At 42.8% G+C, this 23,481-nt stretch overlaps 1 protein-coding gene across 5 annotated transcripts in view; it reads right to left on the bottom strand.

The window, feature by feature from the left end:
- Window positions 1-8,331: 8,331 nt before the first annotated feature.
- Window positions 8,332-23,481, bottom strand: part of GLIS1 (GLIS family zinc finger 1) — a 180,850-nt gene continuing 165,700 nt past the window's right edge. For all 5 annotated transcript variants that reach the window (XM_072932616.1, XM_030278747.4, XM_032749852.3 and 2 more), the window contains 3 exons: window positions 19,358-19,542; window positions 13,759-13,926; window positions 8,332-10,697 (listed from right to left, as the gene is read on the bottom strand). In XM_072932616.1, coding sequence (XP_072788717.1) covers window positions 10,561-10,697; window positions 13,759-13,926; window positions 19,358-19,542 — 490 coding nt within the window. In that variant the 3' untranslated portion in view covers window positions 8,332-10,560. The remainder of the gene's footprint in view (window positions 10,698-13,758; window positions 13,927-19,357; window positions 19,543-23,481) is intronic.

Genomic DNA, 23,481 nt, shown 5'->3' with positions numbered 1-23,481 from the left:
AAACTAGTGCAGCATTTAATTTTAAGACACATGTGGTGGGTGTAATTTTTAGATGCTACAAAAAGGAACATAAATACAGAAGTGCATATGTGTAGTAAGGTACATCTATGATTTTAATTACTTCTCTCACTAATTTGCCTCTGTGATTGACTTCATCTCTGCTCCACCAGTTTCTGAAGAGCAGATACTTTGCTAAGCAATTCAAGGGAAAAACGTCAGCATTAGAACTTCAGTGTCCCACTTGGGCTGATTTTCAAACAAGATTTAATGGGAGGACCAGGTATGCCGAGAATCAGAGGGAAAGTTGTGTTGTTTTGGTGCAGTGAATTGGTCAGGGATATTTCTCCAGATAGGCTAATTTTTTCTCTGATTAGTTTTTTTCCATTCTTGCTGTAATACTGAATTCCAGTGCAAATGTTGAGTGCTGCTGTCACAGGATGGTGGTTGGAAGGGAAATGCTTGGCACTGCTTCCTGTTCCTCATTGTGCAGTGAAGTCCAAGCCAGCTTGCAAGATGGGAAAATGCACATTGGCATGAAGAAATCTAGTCCTGAAAGCAGAGCATTGGAATCCATCACCTACCTGTGTTTCAGGCTCTTTTCTCCTTCTTGCTGTAAAAATGAAGAGCAATGGCTCCAATGGCAGAGAGGTGGTAGCTGTGTTTCTAAGGATACTTGAATTCTGCCAGCTTTTTCTATTGATATTCCCTGCCTATGATTTTCTACCTCTGGAAAAGCAAAAAAATGGAGACCCAGCAGAACAGACTCTGCCACTTACAAAGTCCACAGAGGTGGCCAGGCAGGTTTGCTGATTGCTTCTGGGGAGCAGTTGTTTTCACCAATGTAATCCCTAAATAAAAAATTGAGGTACTTTCATACTAGAAAATAATTAATTTCCCAGCATAACACATCTGGATTTGCCAGTTTTCCTTTGAGTTTCATTGCATCATTAAGTAAACAATGGGGCAATTTGCTTGGCTATGTTGCAACTCTACCTGGGCCTGCAGCTGCAGTTTCCATGGATCAGAGTGTGCTGGGAGCACAGGCAGTGCTGGAACAGCCAGCTCACATCAGGGGTGGCAGTTCAGACACCCCTGCAAACTGCTGAGCTAGGGACACAAAGCTCTCCTGGCTAGGGGACTTTTCTGGCTAAAATACACTGGAAGTTCAGCTCAGAGCTGACTGGAATTCAGGTAGCTGCTTCATCACATGCAATCAGCCAGCTGAGCCTTCCCCTAAATTTTAAATTGGAAGGGGAATAAAGTGACTCAATACAAGCTGCAGAACTTCCTTTTTTTTTTTTCTTTTCCCCAAAGCGAGCTCTACCCTTTTCTATAAACTTTGATTTTCTATAACTGCTAGAACCACTTTGGCAAAAAGTTCAACATTTGACAGTTTTTATTTAGATGTCGACATGTGGTTTTTATATTCTTAAGTTTAGAGAGATGGTGAATTCTGTCATTTTCAAATGTTTAACTTGTAACTGTTGGAATCTGCTGGGTATTTAAAATGGATTTGAGAAAGGAAGTAGGGTATTAGTTTTATTGGGAGAAAGAGAAAAAATATTTTTAAAGTTCCTTTAAATGAATGTTTTTCTTACATAATATAGAAGAACGTATTTATATTGATTATAGTGTTGGGTACTGCATAATATAAATGCCAGTTGGGAAACATTGCTGCAGTGAAATATTCTGTATTTATTGTATAATAAATGTGCCCCAGAAATAGCGAAAACGTTTAGAAAAAATAAAATAGGATTAGAGGGAATGTACTGCACGGCTAAAGCTTTTATGTTGTGCTAATAGTACTTCAAAAACCATTTTGTATTATATAGACTGTTACATTTGTATTTACCATAGACTGTGAAGAAAGTGGGTATTTTTAAAGGCAGACTTTATCATTGTCTGAAGAAGCCTTTAGCCAGCACCAAATTCATATTCCCTCTCTCAGTTAATCATAGTCTTAATTAAACAAAGCCGAGCTGAATAGGAAGGCAGTGAGATAATTTTAGACCCTTAATCCATGGATATGAAATCTTTAATCCACGGCTATAAAATAATTTTCTAAAAGCGGGATGAGCATGTTGCCGTGTGTGGCGTGCAGGGAAACTGAGGCAGACCCAGACTGTCAGAGCTGGGGCTGTGCTGAGGAAAGGCAGAGATGCTCCCGGAGCCGCTGAGCCCAGCCTGCCAACCTGCCCGAGCCTGCGCTAGCAGCAGCCTTTGAACAACTTGTTTTAATTAGGCGAGGAGCACGCTAGCTTTCCACAGTCGCCTTTTAATCTTTTTTATATTTCTGTTCACACTCTGTCACAGATCCGGGCTGCGTTTAATCACCGCGCTCGGCTCGTGTGCGGTGCCGAGCGCAGGACGGGGACGCGGCTCTTCAATTGCCGAGACGACCCCTTACCTGTACCTCAGGCTCGGGCAAGTACAGAATTCTTTGGCTTGCTGGTCACAGAAAATCCTATCAGATCTATATTGTTGTTCAGAATAAATCCAAAGGATTTGCAGCCCGCCCATGCTTTGGTGACAATTCCCGTGGGATGCCCGGTGTTCTGCGGGAGGGCACCGTGCCCTGGGCCGCACGGCCGGAGCACGGTCACTGCTCCTGCAGGTCCTGCGGGGCACTGCCCTGCTGGGTCGTGCCTGGGGCCCATCATACTCGGTTTCCCTAAAAAGTAGGAGCCTCCAGCCCGTGTCCCTGCTCCCCAGAGGAGCCCTGTGCGCCTGGTTCCAGCCTGGGAATACCTTTCTGTGTTCCTGGAGATCCTCGGGTCATCCCTGTGGTGGCAGAGCGCTTCATGGGTTTGCATCTGTAAATAATTCTGGGCTCAGCAGAGGGAGCCCAAGGACACACAGTCTCAGCTGCGCATTTCGGACCAACGCAGTTTTCTGGGTGCTGAAGCGTTCCTAACATAAACTTTTTGCCTTTGAGTGTGGCAATAACTTATTTTTAAGGCCCTAAACTGTGCAGCGACTGCGTGGGGCCACCTGGGTTGTGCTGGAAGGAGGAGGGCTTAGAGGGAGAGATGTTACTAATAGGAACCTCTTTGGGAAAGGGACTTTTTTCTTAAAATTATTAATAATGAGATCAGCACGGAAATCCAACATGTGCCAATAGGACCCTTTGGTGCTGACATGCAAATGTGACCAGTTTGGCTAACCACAGATCTGTCCCTAAATCTGGATAAGAAGCAGGATTAAACTTGGATAAGGGAAGGGTTAAGGTAAACTGTCCGAACAGTTACTTTAGCTGGGATTTGCTGTGGGGTCTTTGCATTAGAAAAATACTAAATGGACATTATAAGGATTATTGGTATTCTTTTTCCATAACTCCATTTTATTATTTATTACTGATCAGATTTTATTGCTCAGCCACAACACCCATATTATTTATGAGGAGAAAAAGTTTTCAGACAATTGCTACGCTTTCTGTCACTGTTCAAAACCATCAAATTCACTTCAAAAATTTCTAAAAATGACAGCTTTCTTCAGCATTGACATTCATGTTGATTTGCAAGTGCTTATTGATGGGTTTTTAACTGCAAAAAGAGCCCTGCAAGCCTGACCTTGTACAAGAGATGGGCATTTGCAGAGGCAGCAGGGCCTAGATAGGACATTTTCATATGGTTATGCCAGAGCCAGAGCTCCCTCTTGTGAGAAAGAAATGTCAGAAAAGTCCAGGACTGTCAACTGAAAACATGCAGTGAAGGTGCTGTTCAGCAGGGAAGCAATTCCCATAGCCTTTCCTGAAAGTCTGCACATACCTCCATCACTGGGACAAGAAAACAGGAGATTTGAAGCTACCAACTTGCAAAATTGGGAAGTGGCACCATAATTTGTACTTAGCTGTGATGTGTCACAGAGTTCTGATGCTTGATCAAAATATAGGAGTATTTTTCAGTGGAAATAATTCCTCTGTTCCACAATCCCCAGTGACTTTTGTCTCTGGCAAAAAAGGCCTAACTTTATGTCATCTAATAAAAAGTAGAAAATAAATGAATCTGTCAGAAGTGATAAATACTGTTTGCATTTTTGTGTTTTTGGTGCTCAGCGTCAGCTGTGGTGAATTGGTGACTCTGCTGCCATCCTCAGCACAGAGCACCAGAGCTGGGCTCCCTCGGGTCTGTGCCAAGACCATCTCCCTTGGGAAAGGAGGAGTTCCCAGACATGCAGGGGGTGCTCAGTGTATAATGGGCTACATTATCCAGCAGAGTGATATTGGAGACCCTGTAGATATCTTTAGGTGTATTTTAGCTTGGGAACATTTATGGAAAATACTTGGTATTTCGTGAGATCTGGTACACTTCAAAGGGGAAAAAGCTGTTTCAGAAGTATTTTTATGAGCCTTAGGATTAAGTTCTTTCTGGCAGGTGTGATGTAGTGGCAGCCAAAGGGGTGACAGTCATCAGCAGCAGTGTGACTTCACTGGGGAGAGCTGTGGCAGGGCCTGGGCAGCCCATCCATCATGACAGCCTGGGAATGGAGCATCATCCCCCCTTCCTGCTGGGGTCACAACTTGCCCCATGCCCACTGCCAAGGAGGAGTTGCTCCTTCCAGAGAGAAAAAAAGTGTCTAAAGAGGCTTCTACAATGTTTGTTGGTTTATTTTGCTGCTGGTAAATAACCAGAGCTCTTGGCTTAGCCATTGGTGCAGCTGCTATGACTTTAATACCACAGCTGAAGTTTTTGGTTTGCTTCCTCCCATCCCATCCCCACCAGGACCTGTCACCTCTGTCCTTTTTTCATCCGGGAAAGTACAACACTTGCATCTTACAGACTGTCCCCCAAAAACAGGGTGCATCCAGGTGATGGCACCTTCAGGGACTGACACACTGCTTTTCCAGGATGTAGTTTATTAAATTGACCTCTTTTCCCTCTGCTTGGCAAGAGTTAATTGTGCTAGTATAAGAATGTTATTCCACAGGATTATTTTTTTTAAAAATGAACAGTTTTCTTACAATGGGGAACATGTCCAATAATTGATGTGGGAATATTAATGCAATATGTATGTTATCAATTTAGAAAAGCAGAAGACATATTTCCTTAAGCTTCTAATCATTTATACATATGACCTTCATTTATACAGCAGAAGTGCTCTTCCAGAGAGCTACAATTTGCTTCAGATGTTTAGCCTGGGTATTTTACTTTACCTTCTAACTGCCAAGTTTGGGATTATTTAGCAGTAAAATTAGAAATGTGGATTTGAGTATGTACCAAAGTCCTGACAGGTGTTAATGGAACTCAAGTTGAATATTTTATTCTTTAAATAGTAAAATGTAAACCTGCATTTGTTTAGCTTTGCCTTCCTGCCAACTGTATCAGGTATCTTGTGTGACTGGAATCACTGTTTTCTGTACATGGTCTTCATGGCAGTTTCCAGTGCCTGTTCCCAGCTCAGCCTGTATTTATAATCCTAACAAATTTCAGCTCCACAGAGAATTCCTTAGGCAAATGTGTGATTCTCAAAGAGAATCAAAGAGATAGGAAAGAAAACTCTCAATGCAGTATAGCCCAGATTTGAAGAATATGCCTAAAGATGCAAATAGATACCTAAGGGAATTTCTCAGAGGGAAAACCATCCTGGATATGAAATTAAAGCAATTTAAGGCAGTTGTGTTAAAAACAAACAAGCAAACAAACAAACCCAAACCACTTGTCCTTTTTGTTTGTTTGTTTTTAGGCTTTCAGACACCTTTAAAAATCTGTTCCTCAGCCCATTGCAATTCAGCAGGGTCACTTACTCAGGGCAAACTCTGGTTGAGAGGAATTTCATTTGGTCCCAGTGGTCTCCAGGTTTGCTGAGATTGCTGTGTGGGGCATGCTCTGTTTCAGAGAGGAGCACTGGATGTTCAGGAAAGGATGTGGAATACTGGCACAGGCTCAGCCTTCCTTATCACAGGAGGTGGGCTGGGAGGTGTTTATTATGTATGCAGTTTGATGTCCATCAGTGGAGACAAGTGGCTCCTCAACACCTTCCTGGGACAGACTGATGTCCCCTTTGGAGGCATCTTTTCCTTCTCAGTGCCTGAGAGGAAGCCAAGGTGCTGCTCTGACTACTCATGGACACTGGAGAAGGGGAAAGGAAGCCTTCCCTGAGTTACTGAAAACCCTGGATCTGCTGTGTGCCCCACACACTGATCCTGGCTGCTGGCAGGGGAAGAGCTGCTCTGGGGCTCTCTGTTACCACTGCCCTGAGGAAGGGCATCCTGCTGCCCTTCTGAAATGAAGGGAATCTTAAAGTGTGGGGAGATGGGTCTAACCTCCAATAAAGGAGCACAAAGTGCTCCCTTCCTAGCCCAGTCCCAGGCCAGTGTCTCCAAAGGCCGTGTCTCTATTGTCCTTGTGCCCAGCAGCTCATTCTAGTCCAGTGTCTGCCACACAGGCACACTCGGAGAGTTGCAGACTCTCAGAAAGGAGAGAGAAACTCTGAAATCAAGATGGCCTGAACTTGTAAGAGTTTTGAAAACTAGCATCATGCTTTTTTTTGTGTCTCTGATGAATTGAAGAGAACATCTTTATAACACAGGGCCAGAAATGCACTTTTAAAGTTAAGTCACTTGGTTTTGAATGAGAGTTACTGGCATTGGCCAGAAAATCTGTATTTGCTCAGAAGAATTTTATTTTCTTTTGGCTTCACCACTACTACAGAAATCATTTTGCCAAAGGAATGGGCAAATTTCATCTCAGCAGGAATCTAGTAGAAAGATCAGTCTTATAAGGCCTTTAGCTAGATTGGGACTTAATACATTTTCAATGGTTTAAAGAAAAATTCTGTCATGATTGAGTGGTTTTCAGCCCATGGAGCCGAGACAGGCAGCCTTGAAAGGCTGTGACAATCTATGGCTAGAGCCTTCCTTCTGCTGACTCTGGGCCATGGACTCCCAAATCACCTCAGGGAGTTTGCAGTTTGCTTTGAAATTGAAGCAGGGAGGAGCTTTTAGTGTAATTCTGCAGATCTCAGAAGGGCTTATCTCAGGAGGGAATATTCCGATGGCTTTGTGCTGTCAGTGAATTAAATTATATAGGCTGGCTATTTTTCCATCTTCTGTTGCACTGACCTAATTTAATAATAATACATTACTGAAGAGCTGAACTAAAATCATGTAGGTCTTAATAAGATCATAACAAAACCCATTGAAATCTTTTTCTCTTATGCAATTTAAATTCAATTTACAGTCACTGTTTATTTTCACATACTTGATTGTTGTTTTAAGCACTGGGGTTTTTTTGCACTGCTTGCGTAACTCAGAGCTATTGCGGTATCAAACCGGTGCTCTTAATGTGCTTTGGAATTTGGCTTTTTGGACTTCTACCATTTAGAAAATGTATCCCGTTGAAAGGACAGGCTCAGAAACAGGGGAGCCTTTCCACCAGCAGCAGCTGTTCCTGCTGCTGGGTGTGCATGTAAGAAAAGAAAATTATCTGCGAATGTCCTCAGTGCCTGTATCCTTTCCCTGGGAGCACATCCAAGCCCTGAGCAGGCTGTGGCCATAACTGCTGCACACCTGAGCCTTTGGCCTCGAACATTCCCGTGCCCCACTGCCACATCGGAGTGAGGGCATTACAAGACTCTTCTTTTGTCATTAAATGCCACACGTTGGACTCGATGATCACAGAGCTATTTCCCAGCCTGAAGGGTGCTGGGATTCTTGTGCACCTCCCATCAGCTCACCTGCAAAGGCTCCTCTGGAGCACGGCAGGACCATCACTCTGTAGCTTGTGAGGTGCTGCAGCAGGATGGGAACAGAACAACACAATGAAAAGCCTGAGCTTGACTTTATTAAAAGCTTTGAAGTCCTGCTGAATGTTTGGCTTCCAGCCCAGATGGTAGAGAGTGCAGAGAAGTGCCTTTGCTGTCTCAGTGTCAACTTGAAATTAATTTTCTCTCTCCCAGCTTGATCAGCCACTGAAGGTCATCTTCTTTCAGTTGTTCCTAAAGCGTCCTCCATATACAGAGTACAGGCACAGGGGTAAAAATGGGGTTTTCATTCACTGGGGAAATGATTTGTAGCTATTTTTCAAGTGGTGTTGTAATTTATTAGTTAAATTCTGTTGCTTAGATTGAAAAAGTATCTGACAGTCAAGTGGAACCAGCAGTTCCATTTAAATTCCACAGGGTAATAATTTTCTACTATTATATATAAAGTCTTACCCCAGTTATTATACACATTAGTTGTTGGGGTTTTTACAGCACCACAATGAGGAACTTGCCAAGCAATAAATTCCATTGAAAGGTTTCTTTGTGTCTTTAGGAAAATCTAACATGAGATACTTCCCTACTTACATGTAATAAAAGGAAATAATAAGGTACACAGCACACGAGTCACCATTAACTGTGCTATTGTGTATTTTACTGGCTTTATTACGATAACTTTCCAAACCATACAGACTCAAACAAGTGCCTTTGCATTTCTCTGAATCTATCCTTTTAATTTACAGAAAACCTGATTCACACAGATTGTGGAATTAAATCATCACCCCAGCTGCTATGCTTTAAATTTCCCAAACCTTTGTGAATCATTGTGTGGTTTTGAACAGCCTGGTTGTTGTGACATAAGAATTTTTGTAATTGATCAAATATGTTTAGGATTGGTTGGTTTATATTTTTAGAAAAAAAAAAAAAAAGTTGGTTTCAGAAGAATTTATTTAATTTTTAGGAAATTGAATTAATCTTGTTTTTAAGTCACGGTTTCCTTTTTGTGTTTCCAACTAATTGCAGCACAGGAATTATTTTGATTTTTGTCTCAGACATTACAGCTTTGTTGGACTTTGGATATTTTTCTAAGTCTTCCTTCAGAAGCCCTAGTTCTTCCTGCTTGGCAGTTGTTAAGCTACCTGCCTCCTTATTTAATGTTCTGGGAGAGAGTTCTGCCCACTTAACGTCTGAGACAAAAAAAAAAACCCAACGCTGAGGCATCAGAATAAACAAACAGGACAGAAAGCCAAATGTGGCTGTGATCAGAAGCAAAGCCACGTGTGTAGGCTTAGAGCACAATTTGGGGCCTTTCTGCATTTGGGTTCTAGGAGAGGAATGATGAGTCAGTGCTGCCAGGGCTGCTCAGCCACAATTAATGGGTTTGCAGTTGGCACTGGGTGTCTTTGAGAGGAGAGAGTTCAGGAACCCGTGCTAAAACAGGGGGGTCGGGTCATGTAACCCCAGGAACCTTGTTCTGTAGTGACTAAAACTTCCTGAATGTCTCCGTTTCATTCAAATTTCTGGAGGACAGAAAGCTAAATTGGATACAGAGGCCCTTCAAGTGCACTAACAAGGTGCACCCAGGCCCTGGAGAAACAAGTGCACTGTGCAGGCTCTGTGGTTACCCTGGATCAGCCCCAGTGTGGGGTGAATTCCTGTGTTTGCAGAGGCTGCAGGAGCTGAGGAGAGGCACAGGGGCACCAGGGATCCTGATGCTCCCACAGCAGCAATGCTGTGGGGTCCTGGGACCGGGACACAGGTATCCTGTGGGACCTGAGCTGTGTCCCACATTTCTGGGGAGGAAAGAGATGAAAAAAGGAAAGTACCATCCTCAGACTGGGTTCCACCCAACTTGGGCTTTTCAGTGGTGCCCTGTGGCAGCCTGGGTAACTCTGTGGGTGAGCAAACATGGATTGATGCAGGGTCTGGACAGCCCTTATTAAGCCCAACTTGCAGTGGTTTGTAAATGTGAACTTTTTTTCCAGTTACCTTTCCCTTACTGCTCTCACGGAGCGCCGTGGGACACTTCCAGGAGCTCAGCTGTGACAGGCCTGCTGGGCACACACTGGCACCTGGCCCCGTGCAGGATGTGCCTCCCTCTCCCAGGAATCCTCACTACGCTGGAAGTGCAGCCCAGTGGGGCCAGGACCACAGGGACAGGGAACCAAACCACTCCAGGGGACTCTGTTCCACTGGAAGTCCCTTGGTTTTCTCCACATACACGTGGGCTGATTTCATGTCACAGTGACTGAGATGTCACTGCTTTGTTAAAATCCCCCTCAGGCATGTTTAAAATGCAGCATCAGGGAGCCCAATGGTGTTAAGAAATGACAGCACACTTGTTTCCAGTTTTTAATGCTTTCTTGTAAAACTGAAAGTACAAAACCAGCTGAGCAAATGTAGATCTTTATATACATGAGGTCTCTGATTAAAAAAAAATTCCTTTTAGTTAAAAAAAAAAAAAAAAAAAAAAGGGAAGACCGAACCAACAAGTTAAATGAAAACTGATTAAAGGGAACAACATTCTCAAATTGAAGCATACTTTCCAAGAAGGAAAACATCTTCTTTACAAGTTTATTATATAACTTACATTTACACTTTACTGAGAGAACTTACAAAACAAGCTGCTTGAAATGCTCCTCATTCCCTTAAAGCATGAATTTCAAAGTGCCACAGCAAAGGAACAGGTTCCAATATTATCTTATACAGACTATTCATGTATAAAATGGTTTGGTAAATGTGAGGTGTTCATTTAAATGAGCACATATAGGGATACAGACTAAATAAAAGTACTTGAACAACACCTTTGTTATTACATACGCAGTTATAGGTATAATAAAGGAAACAAGGCCAGCACTGCTCTTAGGTATCTGTGTAGATGGAAGGAATGTGATTCAAGCAGTGATCAAAGGCACTGTTCTGGAAGAATCCATTTTCATCCGTTCCATTGGAGACCATGTCTTCAGATACACACTGGGCTTCAGAGATCCCCTCATAGCCTGGAAGAGAGACAAGGACAAGGACACGAGTTAGTGCCCTGGTGCACGAGAGGAGGGAAGCACAGGGGGCCTGGGATCCCACAGCACAGCGTTAATGGAAGGACAATGGTGTTCAGCACCAAAGCCTTGCCAGGAGATGCACAGTTCTCTGTGGGTGTTTGTGTCATCATGGCTGGCACTCCCATTTGTTTCTGGGCAAAGCTGTGCAATTGCAAGTGAAGTTCTTGGCACTCAGTCATTATCTGAATAGGACATCAAAACAATGAGTGGGCCATGATCCTACTAAGTGTGCACTAGAAGTGATGCAGTCCTCTTGGTCTGGGTTTTTTCTTTTAATAGCACTTCGAAGAAATATTCCACATGTTCCCAGCTGCTCTTAAGACCCAGAAGAAATCTGGATCCTACATTTACTGTCTCTCCACATAGTGCAGGTCTGAGGAAGCATGGCTGGGGCAGGTCAGGCTCACATGACATGTGGAAAGAGCTGTGAACCTCAGCCCACCAGGCCAAGCTGGTTGCTGCTTGCCCAGATACCAGAGAGCCACAGCAGTAGGGAAGAATTTCTCTGTCCTTCTTTCATAATGCCAAACTTCCACAGCTATTACAAACCTCCTGAGCTGCACATCCCTGTGGAAAGGAGCAGGTTTGCCATTCTACCAGATGCTACGGCAGCTGGGGTGCCAGGGAGTCTTAAAAAAACATTTATTGCCTACCCCAAAGGATATGAAAATTTCCTATTATGACCCACTGTAGCCTGCTTTTGCAACTGGCCAGTCAGGGCCCACATGCACATGTTGATTTTACTGCATTCCTGCTCCTCCTTACTTCCCCTCTGCTGTGTTCACCCCCTCAGCATCATCCTTTATACATATTCTGGTTTCTTTTACACCACCTAATTTGGGTTGGGTCTTTAGAAAAGCATCTGTGTGAACTTCAGCACAATGTTCTAACCCTTAGACTGAGCACCCAGGGACCCCAGAGCCCACCCACCATAACTGGAATAAGCAGCAGCAGCTGAGGGAGCACATGGAACAAGATGCAGTTTAGCAAATGCTTGTGCCTGACACAGAAAGTTGAGCCCTCACACAGAGTGGGGACTCCACTGGGGAGGGCTGATCCTCGTGCTTGAAGCAGCAGACCTGGTTCCATTCTCTGCCCCATGGAGGGGTCTGTGGAGCCATTGGGAAATGACTTTTTCTGGGCCTTGGTAGGAAATGAGGCAGTTTCTTCTCTTCAGCCTTCCCCTTGTCTTTTCCACCTGCCCACACCTCTGCATGCAGATGTGCCTGGGTGGGGCTGAACCAAACTCTGCCCAGGCTCCACAGCGGCCTTGGGGCCAAATGGCACCACAGCAGCAGCCAGGGACAGGTCCTGCATCCTACACAGCCAGTCCTGGCTGCAGGAAAACCTGTCCACTTCATTGGGGCTATTTTACTGTTAGCTATGTTTTTGTTATTTGAGATCAAATTCTCTACTTACTTACATTTCTGCATTTTCCTATGACTTTGTAATTACTGTTGGTTTACAGGTCAGATTCTGCTGTCTGCAGAAATCTGGCACACAGTGAATGTCCAGAGGTTCTGAATGATGACCTTGGCGTGTTTATCTGCGTTGGGCCAAGTGGAGTGACCAGTATTTTGATAAGTTTTGTGAGTGTTTATGTTATGCTAATTTCTATTTGATGAGCCTGTATACGGGGTGGATACAGAACCACAGATGGATAAAACCCAAGATAAGCATACACCCCAGAAATCATTATTAAATTCCAGATAGAGTAAACTATCCAAAATCCTGAACAGAAAATAAAAATTTATTGACTGTTAATGTGATTCATGGAACAGCTGTTTGCCAGTCACATTGGGCATTCCTGCAAGATGAGATCTCATTTAATATTAATGGTGCTATAAAAGCCTGAAAAAAATTAATGCATAGCCTTGATGAATCTTGCAAACCTGAATGGTTCTATTTTACACACTAAAAGATGAGATGAGATATATATATATTTCATACATGTTTATATTTCAGCCTTTTAAGTATTTGCATGCCTCAATAACCACTCTAAAAACAAAAATACTAAACAGAAACATTTCATGATAGTTTAGGCCCAGACAGAAAAATCAACTGTTGTTGAAGTTGGTGTCTTGCCACAGTATTATTCTTTACTGCTACAATTTCTTTTGGAAAGTTTATTTAGTCTGTTCTTTAAATATTGCAGGCTGTCAATCTAAGCTTGAAATTTGATGTTAACATGAAAAACCCCTATGTTTTAGTAATATCAAACTTATGAGTAACACTAAAGAATTCAAAGTTGAAGTTGAAACTTCATCTTAAATGTTTCCCTTGTGTTGGTTACTGATGCATGCACTTCCCAGAATGGAACAGCAGACAAATGCGTGCACACTTGCTCTGAACAGAGTCTCCTTTAATACAAAACAAACAGGAAAGTCAACTCTAATTTTGTGGTCTGACTCAGGCCCCAATTCAAAAAGCACTTAAACATATGTTTTCAGTATCGCTCTTAACCGAGGTGCCCTCCTGAGTGCAGACATGAAGAGAACTTTTTTGGAGATATGTAAGTAAAGATTGCCGCTAATGGTTGTGTTTTATGGCTCTGACAATACTCACATTTTGTTTGATTTCAGCAATTCTGTCAATTATTATTTTTAAAGATAGAAAAGAAGAGAATACTAAAATACTGAAGTACTGTAGTAACGCAGCCATTATAACTTTGACCTGATTATAAAAGATTTCCTGAGCACAACTGAATGTGCAATAAACAGCCCACACAAAAAATGTAGGCAGTGCCTTGTCAGCTCTCGTGAAGGTGGGTGTTGCCTATGGCATCCAGCAGAATGGAAGAGACTGTGTCTATCAGTCAAATACAGCAGGATTAAAAAAAAACTATTTGCTTTCCTTCTGGGGTTTTTATAGATTCAAATTAATTTCAGGGCTATTTTTTATACAAACATGGTTTTGTCATAACATTGAAAATAAAATTTGTTCTTTGCCCCTCCTGCTACAAATATCATATGGGTAATTCCTTATAGGTGGAATAAATTACCTGTTGAAGGTAAAGGTGCATTGAGTATGTGATAGCCATTCTGCCTCAGAGGACTGAAGCAATGGGATTCCCCTGTGAGCACATCACTGCTGACAGACTGGTCCATTGTTCTGTAGCAATCTCCGTAGTGGAAACAGTTTTGTATGGAGTGAAAGCTGCCTTGGTAACCTGAAAGCAGATATTGCACACAATTCAATCCTTCTGCAATGGTACTACCTCCACTTCTGTCACAGCATTTCATTACTGTTGGGGGTTTAGTTCCTCAGTTTTAACTTTGGAAAAATTCTTCTCCTGTTCTATAAAGTGCAGTTACAGAAGAGCTCCATCAGATTCAGTCCCACAAGGTGCTGTGGACTGTGATCCCCCACTGAAGCAAAAATCTCAAGGATGGGCTTAATTTCAAGCAACAGATCAGCTGAACACAGTCAACAGCACCCTTGGATCCAAGGTAAGTAGTGAGCCCTCCACTGGATCAGGTCCAGGATGCTCAGCTCTTAAGGGAATGTCTCTGTTTAACGAATCACTGTTAATTTAAATACAATAATGCAGTATTTAAATGAATAGCACTGCTTTGTTTTCAGTTAAGTAAAGTCTTTTGCCATCCAGTGTATGCTGTGAACTGCTGGAGACAGTGCTGTTTATCCAAAACACCTTCACAGGTTCCTCAAACTTCTTTCCCAGACTGCTCTTGATTCAAATGAACCCCTTTCACTGGACACAGGGACCACAGTGTGCAGGTGTAATTGACCCAGAAGTGCTGACTCCAGATAGTTGTCAGGTGAAGACCGAGTTCAACCAGAGGCTCTTCTGCTTCTGCTTCTGGAAAGTGCTGAGATAGATCTGTATGGTCTCTGCTTGCCTCAGTCATTCTGCTTTTGGGGCATATTTGATTTTCATCCTCCACATACCCAACACTTCTTAGATCCTGTTTTTTTTTCCCCCCAAGTATTGTATTATCAGTACCCAGCAGTTTGGGTTTTGCCATCAGAAGTTGCGAATGAGTTGTAGACAACAAAAGAAGATATTTAACAGTAAAAGACAAATTAATTGCTAAGGAAGGAATTTTGCCATTTTTAAGTTGTTCCAACATCCTAAGAAATTGTAATTTGTTCCCATAAGGATGATCTCAAAGTACGTCACAATATTTAAACTAACCATGGCCTGATTTAATTATTTTCTTTCCTCCTGTCTCAATAAGCTCTTCCTTATTCTGGGTGCAATGCACACTAACTGAACATTCCTATCAGCTCCCCCTTTTCCTGCCTTCTCTGAAATGATTCTCCTTCCCTTAAATGCAACTGAAGTCAACCAAATTAGTCTTGAGGTCTAGCAGAATGTGCTTCAGGATTTTCCTCTAACTGCCAGAAAAAATACGGAGCTGTTGTCTTTCTTCCCTCAGTCTTACTGAGACTGAAACATTTGCTCAGGAACTCCTGCAGAAGCTCGGGGCAGTTCAGTGAATCCCACTCACAGCCACGTTTCCCTGTTTCCAGCTGACAGCTCGGCCCCACTCACAGCAGAGACCCGCCCTGCAGCGCTGCCTGTGCGGCTCTTCAGGCTGTTTGTTCAGAAATTAAATCCCTGCGCCTGTCCCCAGAGTACCTGGGGCTGGATGGGGTGAACGTGTCCCTTACAATTCCTGCAGTGTGCAAGCTCTCTCCTGTTCAATAAGATCTCTCACACTTCTCTATTTTTTCCCTCTACTACCAAAGTCTGACCAAGCAGACAATACCAGGCAAAACTCAGGGTCTGGTCACTTCAGATTTCATAAGGTGGCAATAAATAAGGCCAAATGAGGCAGTTCTTGAGTAGAAATGCAATCAACTCATTGAGTGGTGAAAGATTTGCTCTGAAGCTTCCCAGTTTAGTATGTGCTTTGGCAGAATCTGCAAGGATTAGATGCCTAAATTCTTGAGAATGTATGATCCACTACAAAATGCCTAAATTGTTGATGTTCATGATTAGTGAAGTCCTAATGGAATACTCTTAGATAAAGACTCTGTACCAAGGCTGCTCCTATTTGCTGCTATGGCAAAGGCAGCCCAAAAATTTGGAAAGCTGAGCATTAAATGATGCATGTCTTTCCTTGGAACAAACAGCCAGCCACCTCTGCTTTACTGCCTGGAGAGTCTGGCTCAAAGAACCAAGGAGCTCTTATGAGAGGTAGCACAGCCCTCTTGATGTGGTTTTAGGTACAGTGTGTTATTGATTGGTTTTGATACTTATCCTTTCTGTTTACAAAACACAAGCTCCTTGCTGTAAGCCTTCTAAAAATACATCCTTTTGAGATGAGCAGTGAAAAAAAAAGAGACACTTGGCTTCAAAGGAGGCACAACTGGTTGCAGAGAGCACTTAGATGCACTGCTAGAGAAAAAGAAAAAATTAACCTTTTCTAGAATGTCTGCTACAGACATCACTTCTAGGGAAAGCATGAAATGTATTTTCTCTGTCCCTGTAACTGCTGTCCTTCCCTTGTGCTCTCAGGCTTGCCTTTGTTACATCAATTAAAAATCTTCATTATCTACAGAGTTGGCACAGTGGCTTAGAAAAGCAGAGGGCAGCCAAGCATGACAGAACGGGATTGAAACTAGCTGGATCCAGGGTTTTCCCAAGACCTGTGGGGAAACGTTGTTTTCAAGTGTTTTAAGTTACACTGTCTGGAAATACCTGAAGCAGAGAACTGCCTCAGAATCAGTCTGGAAAAGAACTGCCATAAGCAATGAAATCTTCTTTTGGATTGCAGTGTTTATCCCTCAGCACCATTGTGAGATAATCTGAGAAGGCAGAGGGAAAAGTGTTCCTGGAACCACCCAGTGAAGAGGAGGTTGTAGGAAATCCTGGTGCTACTGCACTGCTGAGTTCACCAGGACCTGATTTCTGCCAAGTGCTTCACAGAGAAATACAGAGAAATGCACCTTCCCTGTTCTAACCTACCTGCAAGGTGGGATAAATGCAGGTATGCAACTAAAGAAAGTACATGGAGTGAGGAAGGGGAAGGGTGCAGCAGGAACACAAGTCAGGTAGAACAAAGCATCACACTAAAAATGGGATTTTTGACCCTTCAGGTTTGTTGCATTTAGTTGTGGTTCATTTACATTTCTTTAAATGCTTCACTGGGAAAATATGGGGAATTAAAATATGATTAAAATCCCATTACCAAGCATTCAGTTAACAACCACATATAGCTGATTAAACTAATCAGGGAGCATTTTTTACAAGTTCTTAAAAAAGACTCCCTTCAGGGGTTAAAATACAAAGTAAGCAAGACGGCTGCTCCACTGCAGACATCCCTTCTCCTTCTAGAGTGAAAATCTGGAGTACCAACTTGGCAATAAGTGTTTCACCAATATTTTTTTTGCCACATGGATTTCAGGTTTTCCTTCAGTTTTGATTTAAATCAAGAATTTTCTGAGGTTATTTTCGAGTGAAGAATTTACTAAATGTCCTGTCAGTTTAAATGATCACTCTTAAATGTTTTATGTACAGTAGATGTAGAAATATAACAGTTCATAAAGGAATAAACTGAGTTCCAAACATAACATTTAGTTAAAATTTTGCTTTGAAATAATTTGTGGCAGAAAAGCTGCACTTAGCCACTTCACACAGCGCACTGGCTGCCTCTGCTTCTCTAAGGCACAGCCTAGAAAACTTCAAGCAGCTTTAAAATGAATGATGTAATGAGCAAATAATTGGAATGTGGCTATTAAATGCCATCTTGTTATGTCATGTCATTTACATGTATTTCCAAATAAATCTCAGCTTTTCAAATTCCATAAAATTTCTGACAAGAAATCATGTCAGGTATAAATAACTACAGGATTCCATTGCCTGCCAAATTCTTTCAGCATGTAATGATTTCCATGTGATCTTACTACAGCTAGGTTAAAACATATAAATAATGTCAGCTTGTTCTTTCATTATCAATATTTCTGCTACCAGCCTGACGAAGCTGCCATCTCCTAAAACTCCCACATCCACACTGTTTATGTGCTTCTGTACAGATGCCTGGTTCTACACTAGGATTATGTGGTGTACCTTTTTTTGGCAAAAATTCAAAACCCCCAAATTATTACAGATTCCATTAGAAAAATGTGCTATTAATGAACTGAGAGGCAAAAAAAGAGAAAAAGTAGAGCAAGTATAGCTAAGTACAGGTTACAGATAATTGGTTTCAAAGGCTGCTAATCAAAACTGATTTTGGAATGACCATTTCCATAATTAATTTATAATAATACTTCAACATTTGGCCAAAGTGGAAAATTATTGCTTTTTCAAAACCACATGACATAACACTTAGAAAGCAACAATTCATTCAAAAGGAAATGTGGTTTTCTTAAGGAATAAAGTCAATTTATTTAAGTGGTTCAAAACTTGTTCTGTCTATGCATTTGTTTCTGCCGTAGTAATGAGCTGCTAAACTTTCCTCTTGTGGCTTGTAGTTATTTAGCTCATTATAGCAACATAATCATATATCATTATATGCTATCATAAATCTGCCACTTCTCCCTTACAGAGTTAATCTTTTTAAATTGAATAATCTGTTGAGCATCAGGTTGAGTTAGTTTTTCCTTCAGCACAAATCATTAAATATAATACGCTTTAACTTTTCAGACTAAGCCTGTCCAACCAAAGAGCAAAAACACTGCTCAGAGAACGAGGGGCAGAGGGAACTTCTGGGATACCCAACCTCATCCTAGCTGGAGCTGCTCACGGGTTTGTGCTCAGGCTCTTGCAAGCAGACAGATGTCCTGCACACTTCTTTATTGGGAATATTTACCACATTTTAGCAGCTCACCATCTGGATTGCATAACAGATTTCTGAAATATGCAAGCTCCTGTTACTGGAAGAATCTGTGATAATAATATCTTTTGCTAATTTGTACCTCAAAAATTTCAGGAACATTAATTAGTTCCCACAGCAGAACTTCAGAATAGGTATGTAAGCTTGCAATTAAAAAGGCTGAGTAATTCAGAACAAAAAATGTTTTAAATTAAGCTGTGGGACAGCTGCTTACTGCTCCCATTCCTGTCCTTGAATCCCACAGGCACTCTACAGTTGTACAGAGTGCATTTACATGTTACTATAGAACATAAAACAAGCTAAACTTCCAAACAATAAATGAAAAAATGTTTGCTTTCTTTGTCTAATTCCATGTCTTGTGCATCACTGTGGGTGGACGGAGCAGGACACTGCCAAGGTGTGCCTCAGCCCATGTATTTTGGGACTGGATGGCTCTTGCAGGGTCAGTCCAGGCTGGATGACCAGTCAGGGGAGGTGCATGGCAGCAGGCTTCTCCTGAAGGACCTGAATAAATGCAATAAACTGCTGTTGGGACAACTTTCCCCATTATGATGACATATCACAGCATGGACCTGTCTTAAAATTTCCATCTGTATATATATCAGTCCATTTTAAAAACTGGAGTTCCCACTGAAAAACTACAGTAAATATGAAATATTAAAACTAATATTTCATATTAATATGATTAATATTATGAATATTATGAAAACGCAAAATAAGTATGAAAAAACCAAAATAAATTCTTTCTCTCCAACTAGAAATTAGAAAAGCTGCAAAAACAAAAGAGGGAAGAGTTACCTTGAGATCCCTGCTGTACAGACTGGCTGGGAAATGGAGCGTAAGGTGTATTTGGTATCCCAGAAAACTGCTGCCCGTTGGGTGACTGGCTGTGGGATGATGGAGAGCCGTGTTTCTGCAAGAGGGAAGGTGGAACTAAAGCTTTCAGGGGGCTGACAAGCGGAGAGATTATGTTGGGAGCAAGCCTAGAAAAAGAAAATACAGAAAAACTTCATGTATCGCATCATAATATGGCAAGATGAAATATGTGTATGAACTATTTCCATAATGGCCAAACTATAGAGAAGTCTGTTTTGCAAGTACAAATTAGATTGAAAAAAAGGACAACAATGTAGTGCTACCTTCAGATATTTGCTAGGAGGCAAGAGTTAGACAAGGAATTCTGTTACTTTTCAATGACTTCCTGTACTTGCCGTAACAACAGGATCAAACTGACACCACTCCTCAGTGAGCAAGTTAAACATAGCTCCACCTGATTTAGAATTTTGTGAGCTGAGATACAAGCCTAGAAACAGAAATGGAAAATGTAGCTAGAATGGGTAAATGCAAGTACATTGTATAAGTGCCTTCATATCTTCATGGGGTACAGCTGTAAGAGGGTCGAGCTGCAGCCGAGACAAAGAACAGCTTCAGTTTCACTGTGCAGATGAGCAGAGGGGATCTCCTGCAGCTGTGACAAGGGGCCTGTGCTCCACAGCCCAGTGGTGCCCTGTCAAACAGCACAGGCAGCACGGGGACTTCTCAGTACCCTCTCTGCTGCTTCCAGAGCTTTTGCTAAACCAAAGAAGGACCTCTTTGAGCAGCACCACAACCTTCAGATGCTGCAAAATCCACCTCACTCTCCGAGAGCCATCCTGTAAAGACTTCCCAGCTACAGAACCCGAGGGAAAAAAATAAAACAACCTCTGCAGGTTGTAATAGATGACACTGAGCTGCAAAAAAATACTGAGCACAACTGTTGGAGGCAGACAAAAATTAACTAAATAAAAACTCCAATCTCTCACTGGTGTCTTCCTCTACCCCTGCACAAGCTGTTCAAACACCATAAACCATCATTTCACATGACGGCTTCTTGGAGCAGTTGCACTGACCTTGGGAGCGAGGCTGTGCTCCAATGAGGGCGAAGCACTACATGAGAGTGTGCAAGAGGTAAACAGAGGGGAGCTGTGAATAAATGGTGACAACAGCTTAACCAAATTTAACATGAGAGGCACAGGAACACTGCCAAAAGCTGTCACAGTGACGCTCTAAATATTAGAAGGGGTTTAAATAAACCAATCCAAGCCCATCCTATGCTCAGATAATTCCATCTCTCAAAACAAGGAGGCAAGACCTATAATACAAACTAAGAAGACTGAATCTCCCCAAATTAAACTGAGTAATTCAACTAGCATTTGAAGGCAAGGATATTTTCAAGTCAAATAGCAAGAACTGGAAAACAATTTTTTTTTTGGTGAGAAAGATATTCCCTCCAGTAAGTGCTAATCAGTAATATGTAAAATAAAGAGGGCTACTGTCAAATTGAAGGAACCAACATGGAAGGAGAAAAATATCCTATTCTGGTTTGGAAAAGGCCTGGGACTGCAGAGGTGCCAAAAAGGGACCGGGGTTCCCGGGGGCCTCTGTGCTCCGCCCAGCTCAGGGACCAAAGGCTCTCTGGAGCCCGCGCTGCTGAGGGGCAGTGAAGGGAAACTCGAGTTTATTTGGGCAGCGGCAGCAGCAGCCAAACGCCAGGGGCAGCTCCCCTGGGGGCCCGGCGGGACCCGGAGCCGCCGTGAGCCGCGGTCCCGGCCCGTCCGTACGGAACCTGCTCCCGGACCGCAGCCCGGCCACCGCCCCATCCGGCTCACAGCGACAGGGACAGCGTCCTCCAGCGCCAGCCGCGCTCTGAGAAGCCTGGAAATGCTTCTAGCTGAACCGAGATTAAAAAGATTGCAGTTGTTTTCGTTGGAAAGATAATAGCTAAAAGAGCTCATGATAGTGACATTTATATGGGTAATGACCACACACGCATTTAAAAGAGAAACAAAAGACGTACTAAAAACTCCAATGTCGGGATGAGCCAGAAACCGCTCTGAATAGGGGAGGGAAATGCTGCTGGGGTGCGAGTCCTCTGCAACTGCCTGTGTTGGGTTTCCTCTGCTGCTCTTGGAATGTCTTGTCCTGACTACTGCTGGGAAACGCAGCACCCCATAGAGACCTGCCGGGCTGCTCCGAGTGCTTTGTTAGGATGGGCCATCGTGTTTCTAAATTCTATGCAATCATGCTGCTTTGTCGAACAAAAATGGTACACTTAGGTATCCAGCTGTGGGAATACTGAAAATCCCAGTTTAACTACTCCCAGAGGCTACTTAAATCTCAACCATGGGAGAAGAATTTAAGTTTTTATTGTTATTTTTAAAGCTATGCTTGTCCCCACTCACACTGTTGCATTCCTGTTTTTCCTGTGTGTGAGCTCAACAGGGTTTGTGCCTCGAAACCTTTGAGATGAGTGTTCAAGGGTGGAGAGGTCCCCTGCAGGGCCAGAGGGGTGCAGGCCCTGCTCCAGCTGGGAATGCTGAGCGGTGTGTGGATCTGCCAGCTCGCTGCTCCCACCGTGCTGGAGCTCAGCAGCATTGCTGCCTGTGGGCAGCTGGATCCTAGGAGCAGGAACCTGAGCTGAAACCCTGACAGCTCCGGCTCACACTTGAGCATCGCTGCCTTCTCTGCAGCAAAAGATTTTCACAGAGCTGAGCAGGTTAACATAAAAATCTGCTATGTTCTGCTCGAGCTCTCCCAACAAGGAATTCAGCATGTTTCCTGGAAGTTAAAGCACAGTTTTCAGCTAGGAAAGAACTTTGCTCAGCAGAAAAATCTGGCTATGTTAGCACAAGTGGCCAACATGGAGATCCGTGTCTTTAAAATATTCATCACAATCCCTACAGCTCAAGCTGGTCCCTAAAATATTACCCTGTGTGTGTGTGTGCATGTGTGAATATGCTCTGGCACGCCCAAGGGGAGATTTTCATCAGCCAAACTGTCCAGTCTCCAGTGCCGTGTTTGTAATTCTCTCCTAAGTATCTGCCTACTAATTAGGTTGCTGTGATACTCAGGTTGTTAAAAGAGAAGGAATCATTCCTGATACAAATTAAACAGATAATGCATCAGAGACTAAAAGGTGATGCCTTCTGTGTGGAAGATGAAACACTGAAAGACTTACAGCAGGGACTCAGCTGGATACACTAAAATTCCCAGGCAGCAGCTCAGGCATGTGTGTTTCAATAACTAATAGCCTGCACATTTCCTGTTAATACTGTACTACAACCACAGTTTGCTTTGGTTTGGAAAGTAATAATAAATATATACCATATATTTTACCTTAATTGTAACTTGCATAATTCAGTAAATTTGCAGGTCCTTTGGGGCCTTTTAATATATATCTGTGCCTATATATAGCTATATATAAAGAGATATAAATACTCTCACAGGCATGAAAAAAAATCCGTATCCTTCCTTAATTCATTACATTTGAGGGCTCCTGGCTCTATGGAATATTTCTGTTGAGGGCCATGCAAGGGTGTGATGGGGGAGCCTCCTCTCCACCCTGTCCAAGACACAGGAGCAACGGGACACGCACCACGGAGAGAAGGAGCTTGGCTGGAAACAAAAGGAACATTTTGCTCACACAGCATGCCCTGGCCTGTGCCATTCACAGCCACAGGAGCCACAGAATCAAACAAAATACCTATTTTTTTACCAAGGGACTGAATAATTTAATGGCCAAAACCAACATTTCCATGCTAAGCAAGGGGTAATCACATCTTGTGCTTCAGGATGTAAAGTGATCGCCCATGGAGGCAGAGAGGAATTCTGCTCTCTTCACTTACCACACAGCTCAGGGTGACTGACCACGGACTGGGGGCCTTTTCCAGTTCCCCCTGAAGCACCACTGGAGGATGGTGCTGGAGATGGAATTCCTGTCTGAGGGAGCCAGGATTTCAGGTGGCATTGCAGGGCCAATGCGTCCTCTGAGGAGGCATCAGCAGGCAGTCAAGGGAAAGGACTACTCAGAAAAATCTTACATGATTCACACACACGGCCAAAAGGAAACTTTTGGAATAACTGAGCCTACCTCAGTAACCACC

The sequence above is a fragment of the Taeniopygia guttata genome, chromosome 8, assembly GCF_048771995.1.
Source record: "Taeniopygia guttata chromosome 8, bTaeGut7.mat, whole genome shotgun sequence".
Lineage (NCBI taxonomy): Eukaryota > Metazoa > Chordata > Aves > Passeriformes > Estrildidae > Taeniopygia > Taeniopygia guttata.
This window is presented reverse-complemented; position numbering and strand designations above follow the sequence as displayed.